This window comes from Oncorhynchus gorbuscha, linkage group LG06 (assembly GCF_021184085.1).
Source record: "Oncorhynchus gorbuscha isolate QuinsamMale2020 ecotype Even-year linkage group LG06, OgorEven_v1.0, whole genome shotgun sequence".
NCBI lineage: Eukaryota > Metazoa > Chordata > Actinopteri > Salmoniformes > Salmonidae > Oncorhynchus > Oncorhynchus gorbuscha.
The window spans coordinates 31,399,320-31,421,474 of NC_060178.1; the positions used below are offsets into that span (position 1 = coordinate 31,399,320).

Genomic DNA, 22,155 nt, shown 5'->3' on the forward strand with positions numbered 1-22,155 from the left:
TTACATAACCTGATAATGACTTGATATTTGAGTGCATTCACAACAAGCCACCTGCAGACAACTTACAAAATGCAATATTGCATTTGAGGGTTAGTTTTTCTGATGAAAATAGTTATTTGATGCATAGCCTACCATTTCTAACTGGGAAAATAAATCTTCGGTGAGTAAAATCCTTTAAAAAAATTTTGATTTAGGTACATTTTTGTGAAGAGGTATGAGGGTTATGATATGGGTCATTTAATAGTGAAATAATTTAACTTCTTATGGCTGCAGGGGCAGTATTGAGTAGCTTGGATGAAAGGTGCCCAGAGTAAACGGCCTGCTCCTCAGTCCCAATTGCTAATATATGCATATTATTATTATTATTGGTTAGAAAACACCCGGAAGTTTCTAAAACTGTTTGAATGATGTCTGTGAGTATAACAAAACTCATATGACAGGCACAAACCTGAGAAGAAATCCAAACAGGAAGTGGGAAATCATCTGAGGTTGGTCGATTTTCAACCCAGCCCCTATTGAATACACAGTGGGATATTGGTTATGTTGCACTTCCTAAGGCTTCCACTAGATGTCAACCGTCTTCAGAAACTTGAATGAGGCTTCTACTGTGATGTGGGGCCGGATGAGAGCTCTTTGAGTCAGTGGTCTGGCCAGGTCCTGGTCACGCACATTACACATGAGAGCGACCTGCGTTCCATGGCTTTTCTACAGACAATGGAATTCTCCGGTTGGAACATTATTGAAGATTTATGATAAAAACATCTTAAAGATTGATTCTATACTTAGTTTAAAATGTTTCTACGACCTATAATATAACTTTTTGAACTTTTCGTACGACGTTCGGCTGGACCTGCACGAGCGTTTGGATTTGTGTACCTAACGCCCTAACAAAATTAGCTACTTGGACATAAATAACATTATCGAACAAATAAAACACTTATTGTGGAACTAGGATTCCTGGGAGTGCATTCTGATGAAGATCATCAAAGTTAAGAGAATATTTATAATGTTATTTCTGATTTCTGTTGACTCCAACATGGCAGATAAAATGTAAAAAATTCTTAGTGCCTTTCTCAGATTATTGCATGGTTTGCTTTTTCCGTTAAAAAAATGTGAAATCTGACAGCGGTTGCATTAAGGAGAGGTATATCTATAATTCCATGTGTAACACTTGTATTATCATCAACATTTATGATGAGTATTTCTGTCAAATTGATGTGGCTATGCAAAATCACTGGATGTTTTTGGAACTAGTGATTGTAACGCGCCAATGTAAACTCCATTTTTTTTATATAAATATGTACTTTATCAAACAAAACATACATGTATTGTGTAACATGAAGTCCTATGAGTGTCATCTGATGAAGATCATCAAAGGTTAGCGATTCATTTTATCTCTAACGGGATCGATATGACAACAGCCAGTTAGAAGACACAATGCATGAATGCAACAAACAAACAAAAATACTTATTACTGACCATGAGTAACCTCAACCTTGTGGTTGTTTGGGCCAATAAAGTGCCAACTCAATTCTACCACTGACTAGTCTCTCATGCCCCTATGAATGGGGACACAGGGCAATAGTGTTTAATCTAAACCAGCCCTTTTTTACTGGAGTACACTGCCATGGAGAAGACAACTGCCATGGAAAAGACAACTGCCATGGAAAAGACAACTGCCATGGTAAAGACAACTGCCATGGAAAAGACAACTGCCATGGAAAAGACAACTGCCATGGAAAATACAACTGCCATGGAAAAGACAACTGGGTGGACATAAAGTGGAAAGGAAGGGAAATAACTCACACCATGCAGCAGGACACCTTGAGCTGTGGGGTCTTTGTAATGCAGGTTTGATAGTTATATTTTCAATAATGAATTGGTTAGCTGTTATGTGACAATTAGGTCAAAAACTCTATTTAATTTTTTGGTGTAGATGGCCATGGAAGTTGAACAGAACTTCCCCAACATCCCCTCCCAAAATGTTACGGAACCTTCAAAAACACATGGAGCAACTGCGAAAAGAAATGACTGAGGATATACTAAAAATGTCTGGTATGCAACAACATTTAATTCAAACTAAATTAACATTCTTTATTTTTATGTAGTTGTGTGGGACACCCATCATGTGTGCCACTGATAAAGAACATGGATGTGGCCCAAAGATTGTCTGGGTTAGTAACTTTATTTAACATGTTTATAATCTTTTGACAACAGTGACGGCATGTAAGACAATGTACGATATAACACAATGGATGGCTAATTCGTCATTCGTCATACTGCATTGATATTTGATATTATTTATAACGTGTTACGCTTTGTTTTGATTGAATGTGTTGCATGCCAACGGTGGTTCCATGTGCTGTGCCTAGGAATGAAGACACAAGAGTTCAACAGAGTAAAGAACACAAACTGGAAGTGCAGTCTTTGTTGTTGAAAATGTATGCTATACCCCATCCACACTGAAGAGACTCTGAAATGTACATCAACCAGGGATAAAGAGAAAGTTAACACTGTGAAATGTTTCATACTTAATTGAAGTTGTGTCTGTTGACATGTTGGAAAAGATTAAAGGTCTACAATTTCCGTTAAATATGTCAATATTAAATGTTTATTCATTGATTTACTGGCCACCATTACTGTGGTTACATGTTCAGTATATGTATTGACCAGCAAGCCCACTGCAGCCTACCTCACTAGCTCACTCTCCATCCCTGCTTTGGACAATTAATAACATGACTCTCGTACTTTGCCCTTTTCCTTTATGGTTGATATTAACGACGAAAGGAGATATTATCTGTCTCTCTCCTATTGTGTACCACTGTTAAATACTGTGGAGAAAAAAAAACAGGGAAAATAAGTACTTAGAACTACCAATTATTGTAGATAAATATTAAAGAAAAGGGTAAACACAACACTGGGCTGAACCCCCTAATTGTCAAACTAATATTAATGTACAACAATATAGAAGATAGGTTATGGTTATGCAATATGGGTGTACATCCACTGCATGCTTCTTAGGTGTGTAATTGACATGACCATGGAGGTATTGCAAATGTGAAACTATGAAAAATGTACGTTACACCGCGTGACTTTACAGTACACAAACAAGAGTGTGCAATATAGAAGGGTAGTCAGCAGACATTAGGTCACATGACCAAGAAGCTATTGAAATTCTACATTTTGAAAAATTCATGTAAAACCATGTGAGATGAAAATGGACAAACTAAAGGGTGTGCAGTGTGTGTCTATGCCATCGGGTTAGCTGTTAAAATAATTTTGTTCTCAATGTTCACAAACTGAACTTCAATTAAAATACTCTGTCTGTTACTAAGAATGTGTAAGGTTCTTATTAAAATGAAACAGACAGAGGCCAGTCTACCATAGTCAGCAAGTTTATTTACAAAAGCTCTGCTTATCATTTCCTGTACATTGGTCTATATACCTCACATTTCGTCATAAATGTCCCTCCTCCTCTCAGAAACAATGACAATATAGTTCACAAGTCTTCTCCTACTCATACATTGTCTGCCACCTGTTATACAATCTACTACAAGCCCAAGGTCTCTCCCCTTCCTCGGTGGGGACAGAATGTCTTGTAAGGAACACAGTAGTGCAGCTCCTCTTATCATTACATACTAAAAAGGAACAAAAAGTCATTGTTCTAATTCTGACTAAAACTACACACATTAGATTTATGATTCTAATACATTTCATACGATCATACAGTGACAGGGTAGAATTCTGTTCATTATAGTTCTACGTTAAATGTATACATCATTTAGTCATTATTCATAAAATTCCTAACATTAGCTACAACCAGTTTTGAAAGTGTTAGGAGTGTTGATAATGGGATATGTAGATAGGGTGAGTCGGTCAAGGATCGATTCGGACAAGGTGGTCAATTATATGACAAGCGACAGTTTATTCAGAGTAAAGATATCTGGTACAACGTATACGGGCTCATTCATTTGGCTACCAAGGAACCAGCAGAAAGAAGCCCCGATAACAGATTGCAAGCATGTTATGTACAGTACAGAAAGTAGGTTGAGTCTGGAAGTCACGGTCTTTTGGTTGGCCACAGTTGAAGTGTTGTCTTCTTGGATTGGTCCTGTTGAGCCGTCCGTCGTTCCTCCGGGTCTCGTCGGGCTGTTCTCAGTCACACAATGTTCGGCTAGGAAGGAGATTGTGTGTGTGTGCTTGTGTCTGCAAGTCAAGGCTGTGTCTCTTCCTCCCAATGTGTGGGTGTATGTCTTATCTGTGTGTCCTCGGCAGTTAGTGTGTGTACGTGTGTGTGTGTGTGGGAGCTATCCTGTAGGGGACCCAACATGCTTTACTGTGAAAATACGTTGCTATGTGTTGTCTCAGTTATAACAATGCAATAGCAGTAATGTCACCTACATAAGAATTAGCAGTCCTCTACAGGAGTAATGGTTAAAGAGCTATTGAAATTATATATTTTTATTTACCAGACAGGCCAAGTTAACCAGACAGGGAAAGTTACAGAGCTCAGCCATTTTTTATATTCATATAAACTCTAATTTGTAAAGCGTTCATTGTTTTTGTTTTTTTCTTATCCTGTATCCCATCCATGGAGGAAGATTGTATGATCAATTCTCATTTCCTAGGCCAGAGGCCTAGGCATCTCTTTGTTCATGCGTTGTCTTGTAAGTTAACTTTAGACTCTATATGCTTTGAATAATGCCTTGTAATGCTTGTTAATGCTTGTAACTTAAGCTTTATGCCTTGTATGTGAATTCATTCATTATACAATATTAATTAAATATCTGCCTTTGATATAGACAATTCTCAGACCAATTCTTGCTAGACAACGTCAACTCATTGCCTATTGCTTGCTTGTGTATTTGAATTATCATTATGGAGGCAGATGAACATTTTAGTAGGCTAATTGCTTAGTCATGAGATATATAGAAATGAATGTAAAAATAATTACAGCATTTCATGATTCAACTAAAAGATGTCCACCATGAAAATATTGTTGCATTTACATTGCGTAATTTATTGACAGTCTATAATTAGCACCAGAGATAAAACTTCGTCACAGATGCACACCAGCCGACGGAAGCTAATTGGCGAAAGAAGTTGGCTAGCACTAGCTAGCCTAGACAACTTCAAGACACAAGCATGCTTACTGTTCCTATAGACTTCTAGTTTAGACTTCTGTGGACGCTTGTTAGCACTGGCTCACGAATCTATCTATAACTTCCTTCATTCTGGATGCAGAGACATAGAAACGGTATCCACAATAATATTCTGTTTCAGCTAGCGATGTTAATAAAATAATTTTTCTCAAAAAATCCCGCAAAATATTTTACTAAATAAATAAATTGCAGGTCCCCTGCAGTACCCCAGTTTAAAGCTAATTTGTTGTTTGTAGCCGGCAATCAGTAGATCCTTAACAAGAAGACCAAGTGTAATGTGTAAACCCATGTTTCTCATGAACAATGAATTATTAAACTAAAAATGGTGTTGACAAAAACCTTCACTGGTGAAAAATGTACTACATTTATAGGTAATGTATCCAGGGAAGTGTGAATGCTTAATCAAGACACGTTGCCGGAATCGTAAAAGTGTCATGTTACACTAGGTTTACCTTCATGGCACTGAAGAAGAATTCCTAAGACAGATACTGAGGTTGTTTCCCAAATGGTACCCTATGCCCTATAGGGCTCTGATCAAAATCAGTGCACTATGTAGGGAATAGAATGCAATTTGGGACATTTTGGGACACACTGACTGACACTATGAAAGTTATTAACTAAAGTTATTAACTATTAACACCCAGAAGAGAGGCACTATCTTTCTTGACCTCTCTGTGACCTGTGGTGGAGAGTAAGTCTGAAGGTGTTCGCTCCCCTGGTTAGAAAAGGTAGTACAAATATGTTCATCGTTTCTACAAACTTCCTACTTGTGGTTTGTTAACTAGGATATATTGTTTCATTAATGTCAAATATATTCCTGTATCTGGCCAAATATCCCTTAAACCCCAGCATGGACACAAATTTAAAAGAATAGAAGGAAATGATAGGAAGGGGTTGCGACTGGAACTGAAAAGCTACAAGCAAGGAAAACAGAAAGGTGGTGTATATGCTGTACAGCAGGCCCACTGGGTAAACAGAAGCAGACTGGGTCTGTGTGGTTATATTCATGACATCTGCCTCCCTCTCACTCTCACTCTCTCAAACCTCTTCCACTTCTCTGAGGCTTGGACAAACAGTAGCTAGTGCTTTCACTGCTGCCCACACAGCTGCCCACACAGCTGCCCACACATTACTGTTGCTGTATTACTCTTCTCTCTGGGAAAGCTAACTGTACTGCTGGGGATGACTATTATAGGGCTGTTCACTTTCAATAAAAAGTTGGGCAGGGAGAGTTGTCGCTTGCAGCTGTGTCATCGTTTAGCCATTAAACCATAGTGGCCACCCCCTGTTTGATTCCAATTCCGTCGTTGACTTTGTTCTTCTCATTAATGTCTGACCACTGGGACTTTGACTGAACCAGCAGCACAGGAGATTCTGTCTTAGTTGTGTTCTTATCCATAGAGGATGTTGGTGAGGATCCTGGTTCTGCTCTACCTGGTGGGGGCACCAGCCCTCGCACAAACCCTCTGCCAGCCGAGTAAGTTACTCAGATTGATCTAAAGAAGACGCTTATGTCCTCACAGTTTCTACTTGTTTTATTGCTTTTGTGTTTGGTTGGTTGTCATTCTCTGGTTTATATTAGTGTTACAAAATGTTATGTTTACAACCTCTCATTGTGTCCCTGAATGTTTCTTTTATCTCGTTCGCCAAACATCTATGGTTTAATGTAGGGAGAGAGAGACTCTGCCATACTTGTCAGCTGATCAGAGTTTTCTCGAGGAAGAAGTTCACGTGAATGAGTATGGTTATAATGAGTATTGTCATGATTTAAATGGTGTTTGATGCTGTTCTGTTGTCTATGCATTGTCATGTACTTACGTAGAGGTTTCTAGTTCAACAGTGGATGTTTGAGTGGACACACAGTAAATACTGTGTGGTTGTTACAGGTAGTTCTTTATCAGGACGGTTTGAGGAACACTTTGTGAGGGATCTCCTATTTACTGTTGGTTTCATTGTCCTTGTTTCTTTTTTTTGTTGGACTATTTTTGACCTCTCAACCCATGTGACTCAAGCCCACAGGTTTGTGTCCTCTAAAAGAAAGCGTGTTCTTGTACACTCATGGTGAATCCAAACGATGATTCGAATGTGTTTAAGACGGGGATGAGAATCACTCATCAAGATAAGTCTTATTCTGTCTGTAGATGCATCAAATGGCTACAGAGTGCGAATCAGCATCAAAACTGCTTTGGGAAATCAGGCCGTACGTACTATACTTTACAAGTGTTCTCTCACATCATGGGTCCGATATGAAACGTTTGAAATACAACATTTAGAACTACATTGTGCTGGGTGATGAAATTTCCTTTTTTTTTGTCTGCAGTATGAATGGAATGAGAATGAAATGTTCCTTTTCCGAGCAACTATGGCCTCTGCCATGAGGAGGTACTACAAAACAGAAACTTACAAGTAAGAAAATCTACAGTTCCCTAAACTTGTGCCATATATTTGAACTGAAATCAAAGCACAGTGTTGTACAGCATAATGTTTTTTTTCCACTTCCTGCAAAGATGAATTTCCAGCATTCCTGTGTGCATATTTGATGACTTCTGTTCAAGTCAATAAAAATGTATTCCTGGTGTGTTGGTGTAATGCTGACAACATGGCATTCATGGCATTATGATGTTTGTGGGACTTTTCCAGTGTCGACAACATTATCGTGTGTAATCAGACTCTGAGGGTGTCCTTCTGGTTTGTGGTGATATCACCAGAAAACCCCACCATGCTTATTCCTAAGGCAGATGTGGAGAAAGCTGTGAGGTAATTTCTTGGTCTACTTTAAAATATCCTGGTATACACCTGTAGATGAACTGAACTCTGAAGTAAAAAGGTGAACGTAAACAGCCACCTAAGTATCTGATAGATAAAACAGAAAATAGATATTATGCTTACAATCTGAACCACAAGGCAAGTGGTATTTACACAGATTCAGAGACCTGTAAAAGATGAGATTTACCAATTGGACTTAAAGTAATTCCATGTTTTTTTTATTTTACCAGGCAAGTCAGTTCAGAACAAATTCTTACTTTCAATGACAGCCTAGGAACAGTGGGTTAACTGCCTTGTTCAAGGGCAGAACGACAGATTTGTACCTTGTCAAGTTGGGAATTTGAACTTGCAACCTTTCTGTTGCTATCCCAGCGCTCTAACCACTACGCTACCCTGCCGTCCCATGTCTAATAGCATATCAAGGAATCGCATCAACAACGCCTTCCTCCTGACAGATAGGACTCTGGAGTTTCTGGGCATCCAACCCAAACTGGCAGAGCCAGTCAACCCTGACACCCCTCCCTGGCTCATCGTGTTTGGAGTGGTCATAGGGGCTGTGTTTGCTGGAATCATCGCCCTGCTCGTATCCTCTCTGCTTCAAAAGAGACGGTGAGTCCACCCTTTGACAATACTTCTGTCTCTCTGTTGATAATGCTGTGTTTTGTTATTGAACTATGGCTTATTCTAACCCAGGAAAGAGAAAGGGATGATGGAGGATGGACAGGATGAAGAGGACAGGCAGATGAAAGGAGTGGAGAATGGCAACGTCCTGGACGGCATCTACAACAGAGGACTCACAGATGACGATCGCTTCACAAAGCTGTAAAGGCTCCCCTGTAAAATGCTACCAAGCAAGCACAGGATGGGCCAAGAGACATTAAAAATCATTACAAATAGACTTTTATGCACTGTGTCTACAGTTTAAAACTGCATTTGCTGTTTATTTTGGTTGTGTTTAAAACGATTTTGTGCCCAATAGAAATAAATGATAAATAATGTATTGTGTCATTTTGGAGTCACTTTTATTGTAAATAAGAATAGAATATCGTTTTTAAACACTTCTACATTAATGTGGATGCGACCATTTATATTGGGCACAAAATAATATGAAAGACAACCAAAACAAACAGCAAATGCATTCAACAAGTTTGTAAAGTCACAAGCTTGATGTAATCATTGCATGCTAGGAATATAGGACCAAAAACTAAACTTTGGACTATCTTTAATAATACACATACGTATAGGTGAATTTGTCCCAATACTTTTGGTCCCCTAAAATGGGGGCGACTATGTACAAAAAGTGCTGTAATTTCTAAACGGATCACCCAAAAGTGATGTAAATACCCACAAATTAAAGCTGACATTCTGCACTTTAACCTCATAGTCATTGTATCATTTCAAATCCAAAGTGCTGGAGTAAAGAGCCAAAACAACCACAAATGTGTCACTGTCCCAATACCTTTGGAGCTCACTGTAAGTTTAAAAAAACTGCTTTTGAGATAGGCTATAGCGAACACAACACCTTTCAGTTCTGTTTTATCCATGGCTTTAGTTAAGCATTTCTGCAAACCGAGTAGGTGGCATCTGGTCAACAATTGTAATGTATATTTCAAAATAATGGTCAAATAATAGAATCCCTTAATAAACAGTGGTCTTGTTCATTTAGAAATCACGAGTACTTCTTATCAATCACAAATCTGAAAATAATGAAAACGTAGCTACAGAGAGGCACAAATATATCAGAGAGGGAGGAGAACCACCATGATAATTGATTTACATGTAACTAAGAAATGATTGATGTAATGTCTTCGCTAGCTCCAGCATCTAGTTAAACATTAACCACCTTTTGAAGTTGTTTACTGCTTTGCTTTGCACAATGTGATCAAAACAGATGAACAGATGGGTTTAAATGTCGAATATGTACATTTCCAGTCATCATTTTAAAGAGCACCCATTTTGATTTTATATTGTTTGTTATGAAAATCTATTGTGTGAATCAAGAGGAAACACAAATAAACTGTCATTTAGATATGTCTCTTCCTTGGCTATTGCGGAATCTCTCTTTCAACCTCTCTATTCTGTTGAGGTTAAAACAGGTTCAACGTCATCAAGGCCTACCTCTTTATTCAGCTACAGCACATGGAGAATGATTAAAGGCAAAGGGGGATACCTCGTCCGTTGTAAAACGGAATGCCTTCAACTCTCTCAATCAGAGAGGTGCTGGGGGCTGCCATAAATCGACATCCACGTCTTCGGTGCCCGGGGAACAGTGGGTTAACTGCCTTGCTCAGTGGCAGAACGACAGATTTTTACCTTGTCATGGACACACATGCATATGTGGTAGATGAGGTGTCAAATGTAACACGATTTGAATTTTACACACTGTTCTAAATCAGTTCCTCAGCAATAATGAAGTGGCTAAATGGGTGGCTCTTATCTTCCTTAATTAAATATCTCTGATGGGTAGGTATTCTACCAGTTCCAGCTCTGGGTCCTTTTCTTTATTTTGATCAAATGTAGCATCAGCATCAGCAACTCTAATGCAGCTGGCAACAAACTCAAGTGTGCTGTTCAAGTACCTTTGATCCCTCACCAGAAAGGACAACATGTTACAATGGGAAAGCTTCTGTGATTAATTGATTTGAGAACACCAAAACAACCACATTGGAAAGTGACAGTGTAAGCTAGCTAGTCCTACAATTTTGATGATTCAATACATTTGAGGATCGTTATTGGCGTTTCACTAATATATAATTGAAAAAGTAACTTCTTAACTCAGGAAATAGCTAACAATAGCGTTGTTGTTTTTGACCTGGGTAAATTGAAAAGCTAGCTAACTAGATATATACTGTATCTAACTGTAGCTAGCTAGCTAACATTAGATAGCCACGTAGCTAACTAGCTATGTTCAATAAAGTTAAAGAGAAAGAACACTGACAAATATCATACCTAGCTCAAACCAGAGCAGAAAAAGAAGACTGTCACAGATACAGTAGTGTCTAGCTAACTGTCATGTGTTTCGGTCTGTTTCTGTACCTGTCATCCTCCATCTCATCTGCTTTGTTTTTGTTTTCTCCCTATCTCAGATTATACTCTTTGGCCCTTCTGGGTAGATACCCATGTGGACCTACCACTTCAAAGGCAATGTGTGAGTTTCCTGATCAAAAATCGTGAAATTGATTGATGAGTTGCAAGCTACTGATGGCTTTAGGCTATGTTCTTCTCTAAATCCTCTCCAATTCTTACACAAATTACATTTCAGCCATGTCTTTTCAGATTTATAATAATATCACGTCTTTCCCTACAGGGGATTGGTGTTGGATGCAAGAGGAGAGAAAATCTAACTGTACCAAGAAACAATGGACATACTTACTTCTCTACATGACCAGGGGATCCAGATTGGAGTGGCATCACGGTTAGTTCACACAGGGATCAACTGCATGCTATTTTATTTTATAATCTGCGTAAATATCTATGTAAAAACTTGTTTAGACAATGGCAATTTCTGTTATTAGCCTCTAGACGGGTAATTATTTTAAATAAAATGCCAGCAATGTAAATTATTTAAATGTTCCTTCTATTCCCCAGCACAGGGGAGGTGGATGGAGCCAATCAGCTGTTGTCTCTCTTCAATTTCAACCAATACATATCCTTCAAGGAAATATACCCATGGTCAAAGGTCCCTTACTTCAAAAAGTACGCTCCTAAATTTGAGATTATACGACCACTGCCACCGGTCCTGAACGATTCTTCTGTCTTCAACACAAATACTGTTAGTTGGAGAATGGAAGTGTGTGTTTGTGTGTTTCAAATCAAATCACATTTTATTAGGCACATGCTTCATAATCAACAGGTGTAGACTAACAGTGAAATCCTTACTTACGGGCCCTTCCCAACAATGCAGAGAGAGAGAAAATAGAGAAAAGTCATAACACGTCACAATAAAAGTAACAATAAATACCCAATGAGTAACAATAACGTGGCCATATAGACACAGGGAACTAGTACCGGGTCGATATGCAGGGGTACATAGTAACTGAGGTAGATATGTACATAGAACTATGAATAAAGGCAACAGGATAGATAATTAACAGTAGCAGCAGGGTATGTGATGAGTCAAGAGTTAGTGCAGAAAGGGTCAATGCAGATAGTCCGGTTAGCTATTTGGTTAAATATTTAGCTAAATATTTAGCAGTCTTATGGCTTGGGGGTAGAAGCTGCTCAAGGTCTTGTTGGTTCCAGACTTGGTGCATCGGTACTGCTTGCGGTAGCAGAGAGCCTTCCTCTGACACTGCCTAGCATACAGGTCCTGGGTGGCAGGGAGCTCGACTCCAGTGATGTACGCATTACCCTCCACTCTCGACCCGCTCTACATCTGCCCTGTCAATGTGAATGGGCTCTGCTTTGCCCTCTGTTTCCTGTAGTCCACGATCAGCTCCTTTGTCTTGCTGACGTTGAGGGAGAGGTTGTTGTCCTGGCACCACACTACCAGGTCTCTGACCTCCTCCCTATAGGCTGTCTTATCATCGTCGGTGATCAGGCCTACCACCGCCGTGTCGTCAGCAAACTTGATGTTGTTGGAGTCGTGGGGGCAACGCAGTCGTGGGTGAACAGGGAGTACAGGAAGGGACTAAGCACGCACCCCTGAGGGGTCCCTGTGTTGAGGGTCAGCACAGCTGATATGTTGTTGCCTACCCTCACCACTTGGAGGCGGCTCGTCAGGAAGTCCAGGATCCAGTTGCAGAGGGAGATGTTCAGTCCCAAGGTCCTTAGGTTAATGATGAGCTTGGATGGTACTAGGGTGTTGAATGCTGAGCTGTCGTCAATGAACGACATTCTCATATATGTATTCCTCTTGCCCAGGTGGGAGAGGGCCGTGTGGAGTGCAATTCAAATTGCGTTATCTGTGGATCCGTTCGGAGCGGTGTATGAATTGGCGTGGGTCCAGGGTATCTGGGATGACGGTGTTGATGTGAGACATGACCAGCCTTTCAAAGTGTTTCATGGCTACAGATGTGAGCGCTACAGGGCGATAGTAATTTAGACATGTTACCTTGGTGTTCTTGGGGACAGGGACTATGGTGGTCTGCTTAAAACATGTAGGTATTCTGGCCTGGTTTGGGTCTTATCTGTCGGAAAGATATCAGTTTGTCTCTGTGAATGGTTTGTCCTCTGACAAATCAACTGTACAGAAAGGTTCTGTTTTAGGACCACTATTGTTTTCACTATAATTTTACCTCTTGGGGATGCAAAACATAATGTAAATTCACACCAAAATTGCCCTCGCTAGAAGCATGTGTTCAGACATAACTGGACTGCAAACTTTCTACTATTAAACTCGGACAAAACAGAGATGCTTGTTCTAGGTCCCAAGAAAAGGTTGTACAGTCTGTACTCTGGACCCTGATCTCTCTTTTGAAGAACATATCAAGACCATTTCGAGGACAGCTTTTTTCCATCATAACATTGCAAAAATCAGAAACTTTCTGTCCAAAAATGATGCAGAAAAATTAATCCATGCTTTTGTCAGACTACTGCAATGCTCTATTTTCCGGCTACCGGATGTTCAGTTAGTGCTAAATACGGCTGCCAATTTGATCATATTACTCCAGTGCTAGCCTCTCACTGGCTTCCTGTCAAAGCAAGGGCTGATTTCAAGGACTGCTAACCTACAAAGCATTACATGGGCTTGCTCCTACCTACCTCTCTGATTTGGTCCTCAGTCACAAGACGCAGGCCTCCTAATTGTCCCTAGGCAAACAGCTGGAGGCAGGGCTTTCTCCTATAGAGCTCCATTTTTATGGAACGGTCTGCCTACCCATGTCAGAGACGCAAACTCGGTCTCAACCTTTAAGTCTTTACTGAAGACTCATCTCTTCAGTGGGTCATATGATTGAGTGTAGTCTGGCCCAGGAGTGGGAAGGTGAACGGAAAGGCTCTGGAGCAACGAACCGCCCTTGCTGTCTCTGCCTGGCCGGTTCCCCTTTTTCCACTGGGATTCTCTGCCTCTAACCCTGTTACGGGGCTGAGTCACTGGCTTGCTGGGGCTCTCTCGTGCCGTCCCTGGGGGGGGTGCGTCACCTGGGTGGGTTGATTCACTGTTGTGGTCGGCCTGTCTGGGTTTCCCCCCCCTTTGGGTTGTACCGTGTCGGAGATCTTTGTGGGCTATACTCGGCCTTGTCTCAGGATGGTAAGTTGGTGGTTGTAGATTTCCCTCTAGTGGTGTGGGGCTGTGCTTTGGCAAGTGGGTGGGGTTATATCCTTCCTGTTTGGCCCTGTCCGGGGTGTCCTCGGATGGGGCCACAGTGTCTCCTGACCCCTCCTGTCTCAGCCTCCAGTATTTATGCTGCAGTAGTTTATGTCGGGGGGCTAGGGTCAGTTTGTTTATCTGGAGTACTTCTCCTGTCCTATTCGGTGTCCTGTGTAAATCTAAGTGTGCGTTCTCTAATTCTCTCCTTCTCTCCTTCTTTCTCTCTCTCGGAGGACCTGAGCCCTAGAACCATGCCCCAGGACTACCTGACATGATGACTCCTTGCTGTCCCCAGTCCACCTGGCCATGCTGCTGCTCCAGTTTCAACTGGCCTGGGCCCTAGGACCATGTCCCAGGACTACCTGACATGAGGACTCCTTGCTGTCCCCAGTCCACCTGGCCATGCTCCTGCTCCAGTTTCAACTGTTCTGCCTTACTATTATTCAACCATGCTGGTCATTTATGAACATTTGAACATCTTGGCCACGTTCTGTTATAATCTCCACCCGGCACAGCCAGAAGAGGACTGGCCACCCCACATATGCTCTCTCTAATTCTCTCTTTCTTTCTCTCTCTCGGAGGACCTGAGCCCTAGGACCGTGCCCCAGGACTACCTGACATGATGGCTCCTTGCTGTCCCCAGTCCACCTGACTGTGCTGCTGCTCCAGTTTCAACTGTTCTGCCTTATTATTATTTGACCATGCTGGTCATTTATGAACATTTGAACATCTTGGTCATTTTCTGTTATAATCTCTACCCGGCACAGCCAGAAGAGGACTGGCCACCCCACATAGCCCGGTTCCTCTCTAGGTTTCTTCCTAGGTTTTGGCCTTTCTAGGGAGTTTTTCCTAGCCACCGTGCTTTTACACCTGCATTGTTTGCTGTTTGGGGTTTTAGGCTGGGTTTCTGTACAGCACTTTGAGATATCAGCTGATGTACGAAGGGCTATATAAATAAATTTGATTTGATTTGATTTGATTTGATTTGATTTGATTTGAGGTATAACAGACTGGGTCAGGGAGAGGTTGAAAAATGGCAGTGTAGACACTTGCCATTGGTCAGTGCATGCTCTGACTATACGTCCTGGTAATCTGTCTGTTCTTGTGAATGTTGACCTGTTTAAAAGGTCTTACTCACATCGGCTCTTATATCATGCTTTCTTCAAGGCTACCATACAAAGCATTTTGCTCGTCTGGTAGGCTCAGGTTACTGGTAAGCTCACAGCTGGGTTTCCCTTTGTAATCCGTGATAGTTTGCAAGCCCTGCCACATCCGAGGAGCATCAGAACCAGGGTAGTAGGATTCGTTTTTAGTCCTGTATTTTTTGCTTTGCCTGTTTGATGGCTCATCGGAGGTCGTAGTGGGAGGATAGAGTTACGGTCAGATTTGCCAAATGGAGGGCGAAAGAGCTTTGTAACCGTTTGTGTGTGTGGAGTAAATGTGATCTAGAGTTTAGTCTCCTCTAGTTGCACATGTGACATGCTTGCAGAAATAAGGTAAAAACCAATTTCAGTTTCCCTGCAGTAAAATCACCGGCCACTAGGAGCCCCTCCTCTGGAAGAGCATGTTATTGTTTTGTTTGTGTCCTTGTGTCCTATACAGTTTGTTGAGTGCTGTCTTAGTGCCAGCAACAATTTGTGGTGATAAATAGATATATAATATAGATGAAAACTCTCTTGTGAAATAATCTGAACAAAAATATAAAGGCAACATGTAAAGTGTTGGTCCCATGTTTCAGCTAAAATAAAATATACCAGAAATTGTCCATACTGCACAAAAAGCATATTTCTCAAATTTTGTGCACACATTTGTTTACATCCCTCTTAGTGAGCATTTCTCCTTCACTAAGATAATCAATCCATCCACCTGACAGGTGTGGCATATCAAGAAGCTAATTAAACAGCATGATCATTACACAGGTGCACTTTGAGCTGGGGACAATAAAACACCACTAAAATGTGCAGTTTTGTCATACAACACAATGTCACAGATGTCTCAAGTTGAGGTAGCATGCAATTGGCATGTTGGCTGCAGGAATGTCCACCAGAGCTGTTGCCAGATAATTTAATGTTAATTTCTCTACCATAAGCTGCCTCCAACATAATTTAAAATAATTTGGCAGTATGTCCAACTGGCAGACCACGTGTATGATGTCATGTGGGCGAGCGGTTTGCTAATGTCAACGTTGTAAACAGAGTGCCACATGGTGGCGGTGGGGTTATGGTATGGGCAGGCATAAGCTACAGACAACGAACACAATTGCATTTTATCTATGGGAATTTGAATTCACAGAGATACCGTGATGAGATCCTGAGGCCCATTGTCGTGCCTGTCATCTGCCGCGATCAACTCATGTTTTAGCATGATAATGCACAGCCCCATGTCGCAAGGATCTATACACAATTTCTGGAAGCTTAAAATGTCCCAGTTCTTCCATGGTCTGCATACTCACCAAACATGTCACCCATTGAGCATGTGTGGGATGTTCTGGATCAACGTTTATGACAGCGCGTTCCAGTTTCAACCGATATCCAACAACTTCATACAGCCATTGAAGAGGAGTGGGACAACATTCCATAGCCCACAATCAACAGCCTGATCCACACTTTGCAAAGGAGATGTGGGGTGGTCACATCAGATACTGACTGGTTTTCTGATCCACACCCCTACATTTTTTAAAGGTATCTGTGACCAATAGATGCATATCTCCATTCCCAGTCATGTGAAATCCAAAGATTAGGGCCTAATTAATTTATTTCAATTGACTGATTTCCTTATATGAACTGTAACTCCCTAAAATCTTTAACATTTTGCCATTTAGAACCATGAGACTTCCTTATTAGATATCGAGCACCAGCTGAAAGACATACCCCTCCCCTCCTAACCTTACCCGACGCTGTCTTGACGATGCATAGAAACAGGATCAGAGAAACCGGATATTACAGTTCAGGTCCCATTGATAGAATAGTCTCAAACAGCTTGTCCAATTTGTTCTCCAGTGATTATACTGTACGTTCGCCAATAGAACGGAGGATAGAGGCAGATTATTTATACGCCAACATAGTTTCGATAGGGTGCCCACACGCTGGCCTCTCTTACGCCGCCTTTTCCCGAGTCTCGAGGTTTAGTTCCTGGTCCGGGGTGTGCAGTATTTCCTGCGTCACCGACTCAAGAAGAAGTCTTCATTCAAATCGAGGTTAGTAACAACTGTCCAGAAGCGGTTTTGGGTCATAGGAAACGATGGCAGAAACTTTATGTACAAAAAAAGTTAGGATTAGCGCAAAAAAAATCCACACACAATAGCAGAAACGGCAGCTACCCTTTTTGGCGACATTCTTTCATGTTTGTGTTTATGGGTAACTGGTCGTCAAAGTGTGTTTGTAGTGGAACTCACTGTCATTGTGTCTTTGTTCAGGCTCCAGGCTGACAGTGGATTCAAGTTTCAGGGAGATGACTTTCTTTGATGCTGAACATAGGAGCATCAAAGACGTCATTCGACTAGGTACTTTACACTTCCATAAAGTATATCATCTCAAACCAATTTATAACTTCATGAAGTCCACTCTAACTTCCAAAGTCATTCAAATACATACACAACAGAGAAAAGATACCATGAGAGTGTCATGACATCTGTTTTGGAGTATAGCAACTTAGCAACTGTTTCGAACTGGCTCGTAGCTTTGAACAAAAAGGGAGACAACGTGGAGGTATATTTTTATTAAATAAAGTCAAAAAAAGAAAAAAAAAAAGAAATGTCCTCTCACTGTCATCTGTGTTTATTTTCAGAACTTAACGTGTAAATATTTGTATGAACATAACAAGATTCAACAAATGAGACATAAACTGAACAAGTTCCACAGACATGTGACTAACAGAAATGGAATAATGTGTCCCTGAACAAAGGAGGGGAGGGTCAAAATCTAAATGAACAGTTAGTGTCTGGTGTGGCCACCAGCTGCATTAAGTACTGCAGTACATCTCCTCCTCATGGACTGCACCAGATTTGCCAGTTCTTGCTGTGAGATATTACCCCACTCTTCCACCAAGGCACCTGCAAGTTCCCGTACATTTCTGGGGAGAATGGCCCTAGCCCTCACCCACCGATACAACAGGTCCCAGACGTGCTCAATGGGATTGAGATCTGGGCTCTTCTCTGACCAAGGTAGAACACTGACATTCCTGTCTTGCAGGAAATCATGCACAGAACAAGCGGAATGGCTGATGGCATTGCCATGCTTGAGGGTAATGTCAGGATGATCCTGCAGGAAGAGGACCACATGAGGGAGGAGGATTTCGTCCATGTAACGCACAGCATTGAGATTGCCTGCATTGACAACAAGCTCAGTCCGATGATGCTGTGACACACCGCCCCAGACCATGACGGACCCTCCACCTCGATCCCGCTCCAGAGTACAGGCCTTGGAGTAACGTTCATTCCTTCGACGATTAACGAGAATTCGTGAGACACTTTTTGCCAGTCCTGTTTGGTCCAGTGACGGTGGGTTTGTGCCCATAGACAACGTTGTTGCCGGTGATGTCTGGTGAGGACCTGCCTTTACAACAGGCCTACAAGCCCTCAGTCCAGCCTCTCACAGTCTATTGTGGACAGTCTGAGCACTGATGGAGGGATTGTGCGTTCCTGGTGTAACTCGGGCAGCTGTTGTTGCCGTCCTGTACCTGTCCCGCAAGTGTGATGTACCGATCCTGTGCAGGTGTTGTTACACGTGGTCTGCCACTGCAAGGATGATCAGCTGTCCATCCTGTCTCCCTGTAGCTCTGTCTTAGGCATCTCACAGTACGGACATTGCAATTCATTGCCCTGACCACATCTACTTGGTTCTGCAAAGCCACTTTTGTGAGTCAAAACATACTCATCTACCAAAATCGCAGCTTCAGAGACAGTTTTCACTTTTCGGCCGCTAATGTACGTGGCTATTCGATCAGGGATTGTGTCCTTAAATTTCTCTAGCATAATCAGATCACACAGCCCCTGGAAAGTCGTAACCGCAGAGGCAGAACACCAGCGATTCATCTGTGAAGATAACTTTTGCACAAACTCAATATGAGTCTGTTTATCAGCCCTTTTTAAAGTTCTAAATCATTGACGGTAGCCTCAGGAACCAATTCGTAAATCTGTAGCACAGCCATTTTAACCTTAGCATAGCTGAGACTGTCGGCTACACCAAGAGCTGAATATGCTTCCTGCGCTTTACCAGTCAACACACACTGCAACATTAAAGTGAGATCAGAATTAGGCCAACTCCTAGCGTAAGCAACATACTCAAACAACGAAAATAAGTCTTAGTGTCCACCTCATTAAATTTTGTCAACAGCTGTAAGTTTCCAACAATATCATATGTGTCCGGGGCACGAACGAGCGACCCCAAGCTAAATCAGGGTCACCTTCCCTAAGCAAACTCTCCCCCATGAGCTTTCCTTCTCTAACCAATTCTAGACACTCTTGTTGCAGCTTGATTTTAGCACGCTCCAAATCCTGTTCAAATTCCTGTTCATGCTTAACACAATCAGCATGCTCCAAATCCTGTTTAAGTTCCAATTCCTTTCCATGCTTAACACGATCATGCTCTAGCTGTAACAGCTGAAAAAGACTACTAGGCTAACAGATGGAGCGGCCAATGTAAGGAAATGGGGAGATGGCTGGGGAGGTGGCGATTCCTCAGCAGAGTCTGTCCCAGTGATACCTACGAGTATGCCAATCTCCATCAGATTGGCCTTCAATATCAATCTAACACAATTTTTTTGATGTATATCACTAATTTCAACCTGGTAGTGATCAGCGATCTTCAACAGCTGTTCTTTAGTACATAATTCTAACAGTTCCTCTGATGGAATTAACTGGTCTACATTAGACGCCATAGTCACAAGTAACTGCAAAAAAAAATGTTGCTCTGCCCCTCTGCTGAGCACACCAGACCAAACCACAACAAGAGAAGCACCAATCAAACTGGGCACCACAGGAGAAAGATGAGATATATCAGGAGCTTCTCCAAATCCTACAATAACGCAACCCTAGTCTTGGTGCGGATTTGCGATGCCCAACGTATTCCAAAGTGGAACATGTCGCTAAGCCTAACAGGGGAAAAGACAGGCTATAGCTCCGGGTCGCAAACAGCACTATCCTACCCAAATCTCCCACTGAGGTACACATGGGATTGAACTGACCTTCTCGGACCGATGTCCCAACAGCGAGTAGAGCAAGAGCTTCCAGCCTGGGCAGGGGCCTGGAAACTAACCAATGTTACTCTCTCCAACGCAGCATACAACCAACTAACCACCACAGTGGCGAGTTTACCAAACAAACAAAGGCAACCAACCCTGGGCACCAAACAGCGCAACTCAAAGAAAGTTGTAACAAGAGATGCAAACAAAGCACCTCCAGTGTTTATCAAAACAGTGACTTCACGTTTTCTCCCCAACAAAATGCTCATATCAGTTAGCCTAACGACACTAGTAGTAAACCTACTTGCATACTTTCCAAGCCTGTTTGATGACATCATCGGACATCCAAAATCACGGATACGCCTCGGAGGCACTATGCCGAACACTTATAAGACTAGGCAGTGAATATCAACCAAAGCGCATCCGAATTAGCATTAACCCAATTAGCATTAACCCATAATGCAACAAAATACTAAACGCCAAAATGTTTAGCATCCAACCTTATGATCCCGGACGAGCCCCCACTTGTTTACGCACCGGCTCGAAGCCCATAACAAAGAGGGAGACAAACATTTTCATTAAATAAAGTAAACTATATCCAAGTAATAATGGAATGTGCAGTCAGTAGTGTGAGTGGATGCATGCACAGATGGTGATAATGAGGCGTGTTGAGAGATGCCAAAACAAATGAACATAAAGAAGCCTCAAAATGCCACGACCAAAAATAACAGTGTGTCTGCATGAAGAGATTCTCTTCAATGTATGGGGTGTATTTATCCCTGGGACACTGTCCCATTTCGCTGACGACCCTCCCGGCTCCGCCCACCAACAAGAACAAAGACAGAGTGGGAGGGTCGTCACACAAGTATGTTGCATAAACCGTTCACTCCCAAAGGAGATGACAAGACGAGTAACTTTACTTTAATTTACCCTCAGGTGTGCAGTGTGTTCTGGTTCCTAAAAGAGTGACTATGAGACTAGTGGTTGAAGAGATTCTACAGTTCTCCCAGGGTGCAAAATGAGTACTTGAGGACAGAGTTGATGCATTGATGCAATACATAGACTTGACCTATGTGGGCAGTGTTGCACTGCCACAAACCTATATTTCAGCACTTTACTGTTTTCAACATTACTACACATTTTATGTGTATAACCAACATAATGTTGGATCAGTTTGGCCAGAGCCAAACTGTACAATCATGGTAATCACGGTAATCACTTCCCTCATATTTTGTCATCTCTTTGTCATTAGTTTGGTATAAACTGTAAATGTAAATACTCAACTCGTCCTTCCTTTCATTTACTGTCAGGACCATTCTCTAATTGGGCCCTAGACTTTTCATTCACAGTTTTCTCTTATTCCTCTTTCTCGTTGCCATCTCTGTTCTTCTTGTAAGCCCCGGGTCAATCTCCACACCTCATTTTTCACCCCAGAGAGCTATAGATTGTTTTTCAAATTTCTCAGGTTCAAATCGAATTCTCATTAAGATAGTTTGGTTGATTAAGATTTAATCTCCCTTGGTTAGCCTGGTGGGACGAACAAACAGCAGTTTGGCCAAGGCCCCAGGTCTCTGCTAAATTTAGTCATCACACATTAATCGAAACATTCTAAAAGCAATTCGCTTTTTGCAATAGTAGTACAAATGAGCCATACAGTGTTCTCAATCTCAATATCTTTTGGGGGAAATATTGACTGGTGGTCATATGAATCATTCTTTAGTTAAATTCTGAAGAGTATAGTAAAACAGTACGATTGCCCAATTCCATGTCAGTGTTTAAAGGAAGAGCAAGATTGTG

General features: G+C 41.6%; 1 protein-coding gene and 1 pseudogene across 1 annotated transcript; both read left to right on the forward strand.

Moving 5' to 3' along the window:
* Positions 1 to 6,365: 6,365 nt before the first annotated feature.
* LOC124037091 (collectrin-like) lies at positions 6,366 to 9,957 on the forward strand. Its single transcript, XM_046351734.1, has 6 exons — positions 6,366 to 6,639; positions 7,304 to 7,362; positions 7,483 to 7,568; positions 7,803 to 7,919; positions 8,343 to 8,537; positions 8,622 to 9,957. Exons 1-6 carry the CDS (start codon positions 6,567 to 6,569, stop codon positions 8,752 to 8,754), a joined length of 663 nt encoding a protein of 220 aa, XP_046207690.1. The 5' UTR covers positions 6,366 to 6,566; the 3' UTR covers positions 8,755 to 9,957.
* Positions 9,958 to 10,074: 117 nt separating this feature from the next.
* Positions 10,075 to 21,380, forward strand: LOC124038663 (annotated as a pseudogene).
* The last annotated feature ends 775 nt before the right edge of the window (positions 21,381 to 22,155 follow it).